Source organism: Pan troglodytes, chromosome 13 (genome assembly GCF_028858775.2).
Source record: "Pan troglodytes isolate AG18354 chromosome 13, NHGRI_mPanTro3-v2.0_pri, whole genome shotgun sequence".
NCBI lineage: Eukaryota > Metazoa > Chordata > Mammalia > Primates > Hominidae > Pan > Pan troglodytes.
Window position 1 is genome coordinate 102606423 of NC_072411.2, and position 16437 is coordinate 102622859.

Here is a 16437-nt window from a genome sequence, read left to right on the forward strand (position 1 = left end):
GCTTTTAAAAATTTTACCAACTAAGCTGTATAGCAAATCATCTGCATGCACTGTACATTTAAACTAAAATAGAACATTATTTCCTTACAGCATTTTGCTATGTTTTATTTAGAATAGGTACTTCTTTTGAAAGGATTAATTAAACTCTATCTAATTACCCAAGGCAGTGGTATCACACTGGCTCTGAAGAGGAGTACGAAGGAGTGAAAGAGACCTTTCCACCTAATCTTGTATACCTTTTTAAATTTGGGACCATGTCTATGTATTTCATCTAAAAACCACACTTACACACATGCATGTAAAATATAACTAAACTCCATATCTTGAAACATGATGTATTAGGTGCAGGAATCTACCCTTTTACTGAAAAAATAAAATTATTGGGTAAAATACTAAAAAACATACCTTGAACGCATTTCTTAACTAATGACTATTAGCCAACCAACATTTCTTTTAGTAGGAAAGTAAGAAAAGCTCAGATCAAAGATCAAATGATAGCAGGAACTCAGAGGGGAACTGACCTTATCCTGAAGATATTTGTCTAACTAGGTGAACCTAAACATTGCATTCACAGCCCTATGGGGCTAGGGACAGAAGACAAATCCTAGGGTTTATCCAAAATAAAGAGTCTAATAGATCTTCTTCCATAAAGTTGATCTACTTTCTCAGTAAAAGAGCAAACTAAAAATAACCTCCCCACTAGCTTGCTCAGCCCCAGGAAATAACTTGGGTGCTGAATTAAGGAGGAAAAAATCTTTCCTTAGAATTCATAACCAAAATACAGCCTTTATTGCAGATTATAGCTGGAATTCACAATATTTCGAAGGCAAAAAAAAAGTTAAGCTGAGGATTTAGTATAATTAGTGCATGAACTATAGTGCTCTGTTGTCTATTAGAAGCAAATATTTTGTAGGGAGTTGTCCATCTCACACCTCAACATGTTTTGCACAGCCAAAGTTGCAAGGAAAATGAAGGGCTACCTCATAGTAAAGAAAAACATTACATACACAGGGGAACAAGGTATCAGCAGAAACAGCAATCAGACACAGAATATAAAATGTTTAATGTTTCAATAAAGGAGAGGCTTGAAAATGAATGAAGATGTTGAGTGGCAAAAGTCACAGAAAAACACCTACAGTATGATTCCATTGATATAAAGATATCTATCAAACAGATAAAACCAAACAATATACTTTTTGGGAGAGCAATACACAAGTGCTTAAAACAAAACTGTAAAGAAAGGAGTGATAATAGAATTCAGGATAGTGGTCCCTTTTTGGGGGAGGAGAGGGATGTGATCAGAAAGGGGCATATTGGAGGTGTGGTAATATTTTGTTTCTTAACCTGGGTGTAGGAACATGAGCATTTACTTTGTTTTTAAATTGTATATTTTCACATGTTCTTGAACATATGCTAAATTTCTAATAAAAAGGAACTATGTAATAAACACGTAATGTATAAAATCTATGTTGATTAATTTTTCTTAAATATTTGAAATGAATTATTTGAAGTACTCTGATAGTGAGAACTATAAGATTTAAGAAAAATTAGAGTATTTCAAGTATTTAACAAAGCTTATGGTTTAAGGAAACTTCTTTTCTACTGATATGATGAAACAATTTTCTTCTCCATGCTTCACAGCAAAAGCATTAATTTTGGGTTGTTATTAATCTTCCTTTTTTTCTACTTTGCAGCAAGATGAGAAGATGAAGTGAATTTATGGATTCTGGTTTTTCTGAATTTTCCAAGCATAAGGAATCAAAACAGAAATATAGTATCAAGAAGATGAAATGCTTAATGAAAAGGTTTTTTTTTTGTTGTTTCTTTGGCCTTTCATGGAGTGTTGGTTTGTCCATTCTTAATGTTTATTAATAGGTATTATGTGCATAAAATAGCTATTTTGTAACATTAAACTTTTTGAGTCATTTTGGTCATCATATAACTTACCTTCCTGTTTATTTAAGCTTCTTTTTACCTAGTAGCCTTTAACCAAACAATAACCTTTTAACCAAATAAAATGTGTTAATAAATACCTTTGCATTGGTTATCTTGTATACTAGGCTGTCTTGTTTTGCTGTCTGTTTTTAACCCATTCAATATATGTGGACATCCAAAAGGGTTTAAAAGCCACCTCCTGCCCTGGCCCGTTTTCTCTCCCTTCATTCTTCTGTTTTCAGAAATACATGTTGAATGTCAGCTTCTGTATTATTTCTATTATATGTAATCTGATGACTTAGAGGAGGAGATTAACCTTTCAGGCTCTTTTGAATTTGGTTTTTATAACTTGGTTTTAAAGATCACTTACTCTTCCAGTAATAAGTAGTAATAAATCCTGTTCATATCTGAGATCAATACACAGTTTATTGAATTCAAGTGACTACTCAAACTCTATTCCACCTAGATGGAAAACTTTTTTAGACAATATCTGACCACTAACGCGGTGGGCCCAGAATTCTGCATCTTAATCAGATGCTTCAGGTGAGTCCGTCCGAGGATTGTCCTAGTACCACACTTTGAGAGACTGCAGTAGGGGTACAGAGTGCTGGAGGGGTTTAGTCAATAGCTCTAGTGAAGGATGGATAGTTTTATTCAAAGAATCCCAGTTGATGAATGAAGAAGAAATGCTAGAATTAGAAAAATTGCAAACCCCTATTAAAACTACCGCTCAGGCAATGCTCAACAATGGATGTAAAACAATTAGGTGAAATGTTGATGGAGAAATTCATTACAAAGGAATAGCCCTCTGAACCCACTGATCAATGTTAGCATCATTACGAATGAAACAACCAGACACCATATGCTTCCTGCTGTGCTGCAATATTAATTATATGGTACCACCTATGAAGTGTTCTTGCCCTCTCCCCCCCAAAAAATTGAACCTGAATTTAATCAAAGCTTTAGATCTAATATTTAGTGCATAGGAAATAAGTAGAGTAGAAAAACAATACCAGGGAGAAGCAATTAGCCACATTCAAAAAATGGTTCATTTCAATAGAACAACTGACCTGGTTTCTTTTTCAATGTGTTAATAGTGTTAAAAAGTCTGTTTTAGATCAAAAGAGACTGATGAGACCACATGCAGATACATTGCACAGCTCTTGTTTGATTCAAAGAAGTCAAGTGTAAAAGACATTTTTTAGACACGTGAAATGGTGTTGCGGCTGACTAAAAGGATGTGTATGTGTGTTTTTGAAGTATTTAGGGCTAAAATATGTCCAGGATTGGCTTTTAAATACTACAAAAAATGGAGTATGCCAAAACGTTGACCATTGTTAAAGCTCAGTGAAGGGCAGGTAGATGCCAGTTGCACTCTTCACTTTTATGTGCAAAGTTTGGAAAATTTCACAATAAAATTTTTGTGTTTACATAAATGAAATAACATGGGAAAATGTTCTAAGGTATGGCAAGTGAAAAGAAGCCTGGAAAATAACTAGTTTATCCCACTTAAGTTTTTAAAGGTGTTAAAAGTACATGTTTCAAAAAGTAAGGATAGACTAAAAAAGTGAACGGTGGTAAGTTCTAAGTTGTGGGCTTACAGGTGTTCTTTATTTTTATGCTTTGCTGTATTTTCCAAGTTTTTTTTTTAAGTTTTCCAAGATGTTTTACATCTCTGTTCTTATTTACCAGATAAACTTTGTGGTTAGTTACTGGATAAACTGTAAGTAGTGATAAAATTTTTAAGTTTATATCAAGGTAGCACTTCATTTTAAAACCAGTAATTATTAGGTTGGTGCAAAATTAATTGCAGTTCTTGCCATTGGAAGTAATGGTAAAAACCGCAATTACTTTTGCACCAACCTTATATTTCTAAAAGATCAAGTTGTAAACCTATTTGTTTTCCCTAAGATCCGCTCTTGCAGAGTTGGAATAAATATGATTGTTTACACTTAAGAGTCCAGGACTACAGCAGGCCTGGTTGGAGGGGAGGTACTAATGTTCCCAGACTTAAATCCAGCTGGAACACCACCTAAAATATGCAGTAACATAAGACCATCAAAAGCAATGTCCCAGGACTTACAATGTTTGCTAAGACGCAAGAGGGTGTGACACAGACGCTAAGCGCCACTGGCGAGGAGATGAAGGGGTCGTCTTCATCTTCGCCGGATGATTTCCGCCCACATAGAGGGCGCCAGTGACGCCCGCACACGTGCTGGTGTCCCGGGAAGAGTTCCTGGCAAAGAGCTCAGGAACGTTGGATCTTAATCAAGGCTTTCTCCGTCGGGGTGGATGGGCTGGACTTTAGGCTCCAGCAAGCCCCGCCCCACTCGGCGGGTCGGTGCCGCCGGGTCCCAGGTGCCCGCTACTTCCCAGAACCTCCGCCTCCCGCTCCGGGCCCTCGAACCAGCGCGGACACCACAATGGACCGGGCGTCCGAGCTGCTCTTCTACGTGAACGGCCGCAAGGTGAGCTCCCGCGGGCTTCCTCTGCCCCAGACCTGCGGCCAGGGCCGGGGCAGAGAGGAGCCCCTGCCGTTCGTCCCATCCTTTCGTGCCCGCCGTTTAAGGCACTCAGGCACGGACTGGCTTTCTCCTGTAACAGCGGCTTTGCCTTCGCATTCCCACCCCCGCCTCCGGGGCAGCTAAAGGCTGCGTTTTCAGGGACTGTCCTGGACCTTTGGGCCCCCACCTTCCTCATGTTCCCCTTTCCTCTCCTTCCAAGGCTCACAAGCTGATTTCCAACCACACGCCCTCCCTAAACAGTAAGACAAAAAGTATTCTTGCCCATCAGGGTCAGCACTCCCAGATCTTCGTTCCCTCAATCCCAGCCGATAACGGGAACGTCCCCAGTACACTGACAGCAGCCTACAGAAATGGCTGAGCCTCAGCTCGCGGGGTGCGTTGGGAAGCGCAGAGAGCAACTTAGATTCGGGACAAGACCGTAGAGACGAACACATTCAAACCACCCCCATCGTTTCTCAGATGAAGAAATCGTTACTTTCCAAAGTCACAGCTAGTTCCTGGCAGAGCTGAACCCAAGTCAGGCTCTGGGGGCTCCAAGGTCCTCACGGGTTCCACTGCTGGGTGTGGGCTCTGTCGCCTCAGAAGCTGGGCTCGCTCTGCGCAACCCGAGGGACAGTTCCAGGCAGTGTCCGATGTTTGGGAGCAGCAAAGCCCCGTGGGCATCCTTTAAAACACCCCCCTTAATGTGAGCATCAACTCTGCTCACTCTTAATGTTCCAGTTTCATTGACATTACTCTGAAGGAGGAAACTGAGGCAGGAAGGTTAAGGAGCTCCCTTGAGAGCTGTGGCTCACGCCTGTAATCAGCACTTTGGGAGACCGAGGCAGGAGGATTGCTTGAGCCCAGGAGTTCGAGTTTAGCCTGGACAACATGGCGAAACCTTGTCTCTACAAAAAAAAAAAACAAACAAAACAAAACAAAAAACCGGTGTGGTGGTGCGTGCCTGCAGCCCAGCTACTGGGGAGGGTGAAGGAGAAGGATTGCTTGAGTCTAGGAGTTCAAGGTTACAGTGAGCTGTGATCACACCACTGCACTCCAGCTTGGACAAAAGAGTGAGATCCTATTTCTTAAAAACAACAAAAACAGAGCTAACAACCAAGCAAGAGCAGTGGCACCTGATTTCCCTGGTGCTCGTGTTGGTGCCGGTTCATTCAGAGCCACCTGTGACCACTGCTTCTGGCTAAGGGCAGCCACAACACTTTTCCTGACGGGCACCAGCTGCCTCCCCTGGAAGCTAACCAGTGTGAAGCACCAGGCCCTAGTTGTGAGGCCTGTTCTAAGACCCTGAGCCTAATTTCATCTGTGGTTTTGTATTATGTTTCTTAAAGAGGATCCCCCGAATTGTACATTAGGCCCCTCAAAAACTTTGTCTGCCCCTGCTGCCTGGGTTCTACATTGGATAAGATGAGCTAGTTTTTCCTGATCTGTAACGGGGGTCATTAGGACCCCTTCACAGGACTGCTGTGAGGGTGAAATATGAAAATGGGGTGAGGTGATTGACATTATGTCATTTTTTTCTTCTTTTGCATAATAGAATGGTATAGTAAACACAACACTGGCTTTGTTGTTTAGACAAACAAGTCTTCAATTCCAATTCTAATTCTGATTGAGAAAACCTAACCTCTCAGAGGCCCAGTTTCTCTGTTAAAAGGGGATCATACCACTTACTTCATAAAGAGTGATCATGAGCATTCAATCCACTTATTTGTTAAGGGCCTACCGTATGCCAATCAGTGTTCCAGGCTTATGAGATACAGCAGAGCACAGAAATAACAAGTCCTTGCGTGCATGGAGCTTACATTGTGCTGGGGAGATAGCAAGCATATAAATACGTGGAAATGTGTAATGTCAGGAAGTGAGAAGTGCTAATATGAAAAATAAAGCACAGCGTGGGGACAGAGAGTGTGCAGGATACTTAGAGGGGATGGATGTTTTGGCCTGTCTGAAAGGGTGGCCTTTGAGCAGTGACTGGGATGCAGTGAGGAGCAAGCCACGCAAACATCTGGGGAGAGAGCATCCAGGCAGTGGGAATGGCAGGTGCAAAGGTCCTGAGGTGGGAGGATTTCTGTGTGCTTAAGGAGGTAGGTTGGTAGGCCTGGCAACATGGGCAGGGGCCAGATTACTAGGGCTTTATAGGTGATGGTAAGGGTTTGGGTTAAATGAAGGAACAGGGATTGTGAGTCTAACATCTCCTCACTTCTCCTTCCCCCACTTCCAAACAAATATTGGTATTTTTAACATAATGGCCAACAAGTTTGTGCTCTATTGATTTTTAAAATTAGATAAGCTAGTTCTTATCTACGGACTCACTTTGTCTATGGGCCAAATGTCCTGTGGTTATTTGTAAAGTATAATCTGGAGATATTGATTCTGTTTTTGCAATTACCCATTAGAAGAAATTGTGTTAATCTTTCCCTTTCCTTCTCCTCCCTTCTAAATTCTGTTAGGTGTGTGCTTCGGTACTTAATAAACAAGCCTGATTACTTACATGGAAAGAGCTAGAATAAGCCTTTTTTTTTTTTTTTTTTTTTTTTTTTTTTTTGAGATCAAGTCTCACTCTGTTGCCTCCTGAGTAGCTGGGACTATGAAACTGCAAGCACCCACCACCACGCTAATTTTTGTATTTTTAGTAGAGATGGGGTTTCACTATGTTGGCCAAGCTGGTCTCAAACTCCTGACCCCAGGTGATCTCCCTGACTCGGCCTCCCAAAGTGCTGGGATTACAGGCTTGAGCCACTGTGCCCAGCCTAGCATAAACTTTTTGGTTCCAGAGAGTAAGGGATTGTTGAGAAGAGTATGAGAGAAAATCCACCCTAGAAGAGGGCTTTTGAAGTCAAACACAATCTCTGGAATTAAAAACTCACCTTTGAAAAAGAAGCTTAGAAGTGAAGCCACTTAGGAGAAAATAGGTGACATGATTGGCTTCTATTCTGCTTTTTGCTAAATTTTCTCAGGTCACCAAAAGTTGTCCTCAGGCAGAAGGTAACGACATCTGGAGGCAAGGACAGCGCACATTGGCCAGGGACCTAGTTGCAGAGAGATTTCTGAAACCTTATTCACTCCACCAAGGCCCCCAGAAGAACAGATGACCCATTTAACATGGAGTTTAAGGGAGGAAGAGCCCATGAATAAATTCTGCCATAGATGCCACATAACAACCTCAACTCAGGAAATGAAGCATGTCATTTCATGAGGCAATGAGGTGTGGAAATCAAAGGTATGGGCCTTAGAACTAGTCAGGGATGGGTTTGAATCCTGTGCTATCTGCTCTGCCACTTGGCGGGTCTGGGGCCTCAGGCAAGGTACTTAATGTCGCTGAGCTTCTGTTTTCTCTTTTGCAAAATGGAGCTAATAACAGAACCTTTTCCCTTGAAATTGGGGCTGATTAAGTTGCATAGAGAGAGGTTAGCAGGGTGGGTGTACACAGTAAACAGATTGTAAATTGATATGTGGAAACAATTGTTGCTATCTGGACTATAAAATAATCTGTTTCATTAGCAGAGCCAGAACCTGCTTAGAGGTGTCAAGGATGCTAAGAAGCAGTCATCCTGCATTATTTGCACAATGAGCATAGACTTTTGGTACTGGTGTAGGAATCTGGAAAGAGCAGTTTATTGGCTAGCATTCTCTAAGGTTCTTGGTTTACAAGGCTGAGAGAGGAAATTTCTGGGCTTCTGGAATGGCTGCAATGATTCAGAGAAAAGTGGAGAAGGTGGAGGCACCTTAGGCAGAAAGAAGTAACAAGCAAAATGAATTTTAAAAGCAACCTAAAGCTCAGGAAGATGTGTCCTCATGGCTGTTCTCTGAGGCTTCTTTCTCTCCTCTGAGGCTGCTGTAGATTATTGTTCTCTACTAACTGCATCTCACAGCATACACCCCTTTCTTTCCTCCTCTTCTACCTCTCAGCTTTGTCCCTTCACATGCACCTCTACCCCTTCCTTATTTTCTACTCTCTCTCCTCTTATCTCTCTCTTCCTTTCTCTTTCTGACTCTCTTGGATCTGGCAGGGCCTCCTCAGGCACTAGTCACTGGCAGTACACAGAGAAAAGTGATTTCTTAACCAAGTACAGCATGAACTTGGACTCTCCCAAAAGGGCTGGCAGTGATACAGAGGGGCAGATTCCACCCTCAGATTCAAGACTATGCTGAGATGAGTACATGCAATGACCCTGACCTGAGAACTGGCAACATCTCTCAAATCCAGAGTCAACCAGAATAACTGTTACCCATCCCCTGTATGCCTTCTAGCCTCCCTCTGAGTCCTAACCTCCCTGTTTCATTCCCAGAGCTGCCAGGACAAGATGCGTGCTAGATCTCTGCCCCTAATTCCTCCAAATACAACACTCACTACATCAAAACAACAACAACAACAACAACAACAAAACACATTTCAAACTGGTGGGACTTTGAGCCAGATTCCAATCCCTTGAAACATTTCCTGGAACACATACCCAAACAAGCATGACCACCTTCTTCCATGAATTCCTTCCTCAAATATAGAAATATTCCTCAAGCCTAAAATGCTATTCTTTACTAACTAGGCTACCCAGACCCTGTCTATCCATTAAAACGGGGCTTCTATTGTTTACCATCATATCTAGGAACAGACATTGTGAGGTTGGGGCAGAAGCTTTATGGTGTTATCTGAGACCCACGTTTCTTCTCTCTTTTTTCTCTCCTGCCATTAACATGTTGCCTCATGGTCTAAGATAACTGCTGGGGTTCTAGCCATTTCATCCCTATTCCAAGTAGCGGGAAGGAAGGAAAGGAGAATGCATGCCAGGATAGACAACCTACAGTTTCTGCCACCAATAACTTCTGTGTTTTTCTTTATTTTTCATCTGTTCAGATGCCCAAGTCTATGAGAAATTCCTTCCTTCTTGGTATCTCATACCAAATCATACATAGCATGTTCCAGTCATTCATTTCATTAATTAACACTTATTACATCCTGTGATATTTCCCCACCACCAAGCTCAGTGTTTGGCATAAAGAAGAATAGCAGAAGATGGCTTCTTTCAGGATCGAGATAGTCTTGTACACACACAAATAATTATGATACAGTGTAAAAAGTGTCATAAAAGAAGAGGTGAAGACATCAGCCATAGGAACAAAGAGGAGGATGGTTACTTTGAGATGCGGAAGGGTATTTTAGGTGGCAGAACTCTCCATAGAGAACACTTGAGCAGGGTGGTGAATGACATACCAAATTCTGCCAAGAAGAGAGGAAGGATTTTCAGGACAGAGGGAACCTTGCATGCAAATGCAGTGAAGGTGAAAGTCCAACGCACCCCCTGGACTGTCCAGTTCATCCATGTGGCCTGAGTTTGAATTTCTTCTTGTATTCCGGAAATAGTTGGTTATTAATTCACCTAAGATCCACTCAGTGTACTCATTTAAAAAGCACATTTTCTGGTTCCCTCTACCAGAAATCCTGATTCCATAGTGGTTTCATTTTAACAAGCATCTCCATGATTCAGGAATTCCCAGAATGGCAGTTTGGCAGCCAGGAGCCACATTAAATTTAGGCATATACATGAGACGATCAGGCTTGGGTTTTACAGCAGTCACTCTGGTCGTGGTGCAGAGGACGATATTGCGGGTACCAAGAGTGGAGGCAGGGAGAACTCTCAGGCAGGTCTTATAATCATTCAGACAGTAGGTGATATGGGCTCATGCGCAGTGACAGTAGGAGAGAAAGGAGTTTAGAGGAACATTGGAAGCCCAAGTGGAAGAACTTGGTGACACTGATTGTGGTGGATTGGGAAAAAAAAAGTTGAAAATAGCTCAGGTTTTTTAGCTTAGATGACCTAGCAGATACTGAGGCCATTAAAAGGTTAAGGAAAAGAAGGGAAGGAGTAAGTAAGTTTGGAAAATAAAATAAAGAGTTCCATTTGAGAGCCAATTAAGTTGAAGATACCTGAGAGGCACCCCATATTTTTTCTTATCACATACACACACACAAACAGACACACATGCACCAATCTTTCTATATTGCAGACTCTTCTAGGGCACAGATCTGACCTTGGCAATTGGCATATGCCTCACCTTGCCTGGCATATAGCCTGTTAGAATTGAGGGTGAGGCAGCAGCCCTAGAATAAGCATATGTCCGCTCCTCACCTACTACTTCCCAGGAGGGAAAATTACTACAATATGGTGAAAGATGAATTCAGCTTCTGAAATGGCAAAGCAAGTCATGCTTCTTGTGTTCTATGAATCCAAAAGAAATGTCAAATTTTTGTGAAAAAAGAGAAAACATGATCACTTTGGAAAACATAACCAATCTTGACATTTTGATGTCATCCTTGAGAAAAAACAGCATGCTGTTCTGCTGCTATGCTGCCAGGCTGCTCCCATGAACTTGCCTAAGTATGTCCTTGCTGCACAGTTTTGCATCACTTAGCATACATGTTTTATCTTCCCCTTTGTTTATTTGATTGGGGCCATGGCTGGTTATCTTTTACTGGAAACCACAATTATTTGAACAAGATAAACAAACAAGTCTTTTTAAAAATTAACTATATCAATTTCTCAGAGGCTATTCTATTCCAGCAATTCCCCTCCCTCCTTTCCTTTCTTATTTCATCCACTCCTCCCCCAAGTCTGAATGTTCTACTAATGTCTTTACTCTCACCTGCTTTAAACTTTCTAGAAAAAACTGGACAGGAGGTAGTGTTCCTGTTAGCAGAAACAACAATTGCCTTAGAGAACAGCGATAATTCAGGACCAAGGACAGGAGCACAATTGTGGTGGGGCTCAAGATTACACATAAGAGAGGTGGTTTGCATATCACAGGTGTTCCATAAAGCTGAAATCTACTTGAAAATATGAGTAAAAGGGCTAATTAACATGCATTTCCCTCAAATTAGTGTGATCCTACCAATGTGAATTTCATATTAGCTCTCTCAACTAACTCTTATTTTCCCTTTGGTATAGGTGATAGAAAAAAATGTCGATCCTGAAACAATGCTGTTGCCTTATTTGAGGAAGAAGCGTATCCTTTTCTTTACTTTGACTGTGTATGTGTGTGTGTATTTGTATAACTCCAATATCCTCATTAAATGATATTTCAAATATACATTAGAGACACTGAGACATATTCCCTACTATCATGGTTTTATGCTCATATTTGAGAAAGTCCTATCATTTTATAGGCAGTGCACAAATGTGGCCGTCAGAAGAACCAATTTTCTTCTAGTCTCTGTATAAAATGGAGAAACTAGTAATGGAAACTTAATAGACGTTAAAAGGACCTAATTAAGCATCCTTTAGAATTAAGAGTCACAATATTTATACTCTGTCCTTAAGGACTAATTATTATGCCCATTAGGAAAAGAGAGCACAGAAGTCATCTGAAATGAAAGTAAAAGAAAAATGGAAGAACTAAACCTGAAGATGTTATCCTAGAAAAACTTGCCAAATAAATGCCATCAAAGGAATGTATTTTTAGCTTGCTATGCATGAACTCCAGTGGGCTACCCGACGGTGAAAGACACTACTGAATTATATGCAAAATTATGTTTCAAAGGGGGTGTGTACATTTTTCCCCCTGGAGAGAGTAAAATTACCAAAAGAGTACATAACTCCAAAGCATCAATAATTATTTTTCAGACACATGAATATGTTTCTGAAACATGATCATGAAAGTCATTCAAGATCTTTAGACATAAAAAAACAATGAACATGACTCCCTGATTATCCACAGTACCTATGTATAATATTTAAAGTTTGGTTCACTGTGAGTGACAGAAAACTCCACCTCATGGTAAACAAGATAGAAGGTAGGAGTTTCTTTCTTTCTCATTGTGTTAGTTCAGGTTCTTCAGGATGTGGACAGCAAAAATGAGATTAAATGTGCCAGGATTTTATTAGGAGAAATGCCTGTGGGAAAGGAAGTAGGGAGTGAATCAGAGGAGACTTAGGGAGCCATTTGATCACCATGTAAGTCTGACCCTGGAGATAAGGTTGAGTGGAAGGGCCCTAGACTGCTGGTCAGTCTAAGGCATGTTCTTCAGAACCACTGGGGATGGTTGACAAGGACTCCATGTCTCTCCATAGTACTAAGCCATTGGTGGAGAGCAGTCCATGGGAAGCATGGTCTTAATGAAAACTGGAGTGATCAGTATTAAAGTACAGCAACAGGGTCCCTTGGTCAGTTACCCTCTGTGTTGAAGGGAGGTCTGTGAGGCATGTTTGCATGGCTATCACACTCACATAAAGGAAGCCCACAGGTAGGTGGATCAGAGCTGGTAAAGCAGTGTCACAATGTTGTTGAGGAACCAAGCAGCACCTTCCTCAGCACACAGCTTTCTCCCCACCGTCAGAGATGACTAATGGAGGCCCAGCCCTCATATCTGAATTCCAGCAAGTAGGAAGAAGTAATGAGCAAAGAAAGAAGCACCCCTCTCCTTTTAAGGACACTCTTCTCCTGGAAGTCATACACAACACTTATAATTACATCCTAGTAGCCAGCACTGTTAATGACCCCACCTAGCTGCAGAGGAGTCTGGGAAAGTCTGTTTTTTACTCTGGGAAGCCATGTGTGTGGCTAAAAATCAGTGTTTCTATTTCTAAGGAATAATGAGAGAACAGATATTAGGGAACAGGTGGCAGCTTTTGCCACTGAAAGGCAGAGAAATACACAAACATGGCTAAGATGACACAGATATTCCAAGCATTATCTACAATTTAATATTTTGCTTTGTGTCATCAAAGACAGAGATAAGGATGAGAATAAATGTGCAATGTGTTCATACCTTCAAATACTCAAGTGCTTACATATATAGACCCTTCTTTTTTCAGTTCAGCCCTATTTTTAGCAACCTGACGTCCAGTTGTTTTCAAAGGGAGAATGCAAGATATAACACACAAAAGGAAATCAAGAATTTACAAGATTATTATAGCTTCTATAATAGTAATTAAGACATAAACACATTATTTGATGAATATGTATTGAACTTAACTAACATTTAAGAGTCTGTGATATTACTGTTTCCTAGTGGCAGGGCTATTCTAGAAAGAGAATTACATAACACATATGATCTTTAACTATACCTCTTCCAGTTCGACTCACAGGAACTAAGTATGGCTGTGGAGGAGGAGGCTGTGGTGCTTGTACAGTGATGATATCACGATACAACCCCATCACCAAGAGGATAAGGTACCGTACAGCAAAGTCCAGATATGGTTGAATTTTTATAATTTTGAACTTTGTTATATTCCTTCATTTGGTAAATATATATTGAGTACCTACCATGTGAAAAGAACTGGCCACTGGGCATACAATGATGAACAAGACAGACATGGTCCTAGGAATATGAATGTTTTGGGAAAAAAATGTAGCATCAATGAGGATAACATACGGTCAAAGAATTCCCCATCAAAGCCAGGCACAGTGGCACACATTTCTAGCTACTTGGGAGGCTGTCAGGAGGATTGCTTGAGTTTGAGTCCAGCCTGGGCAACACAGCAAGACCTTGTCTCTAAGAAAAAAAAAATCCCCTGTCAAAACTTGAATGGCTCCCTAACTCCCTGTCTGGGGAGGAAAGGCAAGGCTGAAATTGCAGTGGAGGATAATGCCATCAACACATTCATATATTACTCTTCCAGCCCCTAACTTATCTCCTTCCTCCCATCTGGTGCATTCTCCATACATCAGCCAGAGTGATCTGCTTTAATTATCATCAGATCAAGTCATTCCCGTACTTATAAGCCCCCAATGGCTTCCCATTATGTTTAACATCTGTTTATGTTTGGTATTTATCCTTCCTCACATTTGCCAAGTTTCTTGGATCTGTGTGTTGATGTCTTCTGGAAACTTCTCAAGGCATTATCTCTTCAAATATTTACTCTGTGCCACACACTCTTCCCTCTGTTCTTCTGGGAATCCAATTATGCTAATGTTAGACCATTTTACATCATTTCACAGATCGCACTTGAAGGCTAAGGATCTGAGCACTGGTGAGGTTTCAGATATCTGCCTGTGTTCCACACCAAACTACCCGCTGTCTGAACTCTGAGAGGTTCCTCCCTGCTTTACGGCCTGGCTGTCAGCTTTTTAGTTCATGAGGGATTTCTCTTTGCTTACCTCTCTCACCTTCCATGCTTTGGGAGATCTGTCGCAGCCATGCTGCTCTGTCTTTAGCCTCTAGGGAGTGGCGACTACCCTATGCTCTGTGAAGTCTGAGTACCTAGGGTTTCTCTCAGTTCTCCTGTCTCTCCCCCAGCCTTCTTTGTTTAAGGACCAGTATGCTTGGAAAGTTTCTTTTAGCTCTCCTTCCCTGCCTATTTTGGGGAACTACCCCCAGCACTCAGTGATCTCTGGTGGGGAAGAGATTGAAGATAATGCATCCCAGCTTTGTATTTGAATCTGTTGTTATCAGCCCACATGCAACCATTCAAAATTTGTTGGAAGTTGGTCTGGTTTCTCCTTATTCCTGTTTAAGGCAGGTTCCTTTTCCTCCTTCAATTTCAGGAAGAGAATAATTGTATCTCAGGGATGAGAGCAACTGTATCTTCTCTCTTATGAAGGGGTTGTCACATCGGAGTTTAGTTTATTTATTTATTAAGTTTTGCTCATAAAGTTTCTTTGTGTACTCAGCATCTGATGAGCTTTGAAAATGTGATTATGTTCCTCGTATGGTTTACTTTGGTTGTTAGAATGGGAGTGGCAGTCTCTTACAACTCTTAATGGCTTGTTTTTACCTTCTGGTCTTTGTACTAAGGCACCAGTTTCTCCAGTTCTTTAATGTTTAACTTATGCATTCATCAGCGTGACAGTGAGGTGTTGGTGAAGGCTGGCTGCTCTGGTTGCTAATGGAGACCTGGCCTGCCATAGGTGCATGGTTACCTGTGACTAGAGAATGTCAACCCCTCATTCAAGAGCAAAAACCATCAAAGTTGTGACAGTTTTTGATAAGTGGACACCATTCTGGAATTAGAATTAGGAGGCGTAATTTTAATCCTGCCTCTGACACTCTGGCTGTGACCCTGAGTAAATCACTCTGATCCTCAGATTCCACTTCTCTAAAATGGGCCTGTGCCTGAGCTAAGGAGGAAATGTATGTGTAAAACCTGGGGACATTATACAAAAACCTGCCACAGTGGAGAAGCTCAGTGAATGCCTGGCCCCTTTCCCACTGTATGCGACATAATTTGTAATTTGTGCTTTTCTTTTGCATTCTGAAGGCATCACCCAGCCAATGCCTGTCTGATTCCCATCTGTTCTCTGTATGGTGCTGCCGTCACCACAGTAGAAGGCATAGGAAGCACCCACACCAGAATTCATCCTGTTCAGGTGAGGATGTGCCTCTTCCTTATAGGCTTTCTGTGCTTTAGAAACCTCATGACATTGAGTCCCTGAGATTAAGAGAGCGGAGCAGCCTGGGGCCTGCTGGCTCGGCCACTCCAACAGATACAACCTAGTTGGGAACAAGAGTGAAGCCTGGCATATTGGGATATGTGAGTGTTTCTGACTAACTTGTTGGAAAAATGCTTTTGGAAGGCTAGAAAACCTTTTCTTCTCTAAGAATGCCCTGACATTTGTGGGTTTGTTTTTTGTGTTCTAATTCGATGGGACCTATCTATTTGACATCTTCCAAACTCATAAAGAAACAAGAGCCAGGTGCAGTGGCTAACATCTGTAATCCCAACACTTTGGGAGGCCAAGGCAGGTGGATTGCTTGAGCCCAGGAGTTTGAGACCAGCTTAGGCAACATGGTGAAACATGTCTCTACAAAAGTACAAAAATTAGCCGCGTGTGGTGGTGAGCACCTGTAGTCCTGGCTACTCGGGGGTGCTGAGGTGAGAGAATCACTTGAGCCTGGGAGGTTGAGGCTGCAGTAAACCATGATTGCACCCTGTACTTCAGCCTGGGTGACTGAGTGAGACCCTGTTGTAAGAAAGAGAAGGAGAAAAAGAGGGAGAGAGGAGGGAGGAAGGGAGGGAAGGAAGGAAGGAAAGAAAGGATGAAGGAA

At 41.6% G+C, this 16437-nt stretch overlaps 2 protein-coding genes across 4 annotated transcripts in view; both read left to right on the plus strand.

Moving 5' to 3' along the window:
- SGO2 (shugoshin 2) overlaps window positions 1–2030 on the plus strand; it is a 57744-nt gene extending 55714 nt beyond the window's left edge. For all 3 annotated transcript variants that reach the window (XM_009443953.5, XM_016949483.4, XM_016949484.4), the window contains one exon: window positions 1695–2030. In XM_009443953.5, coding sequence (XP_009442228.2) covers window positions 1695–1710 — 16 coding nt within the window. In that variant the 3' untranslated portion in view covers window positions 1711–2030. The remainder of the gene's footprint in view (window positions 1–1694) is intronic.
- A 2225-nt stretch (window positions 2031–4255) lies between these two features.
- AOX1 (aldehyde oxidase 1) overlaps window positions 4256–16437 on the plus strand; it is an 85502-nt gene continuing 73320 nt past the window's right edge. The window contains 4 exon segments of the mRNA NM_001308443.1: window positions 4256–4403; window positions 11399–11456; window positions 13526–13622; window positions 15650–15758. Of these exon segments, the coding sequence (NP_001295372.1) occupies window positions 4359–4403; window positions 11399–11456; window positions 13526–13622; window positions 15650–15758 (309 nt within the window). The 5' untranslated portion in view covers window positions 4256–4358.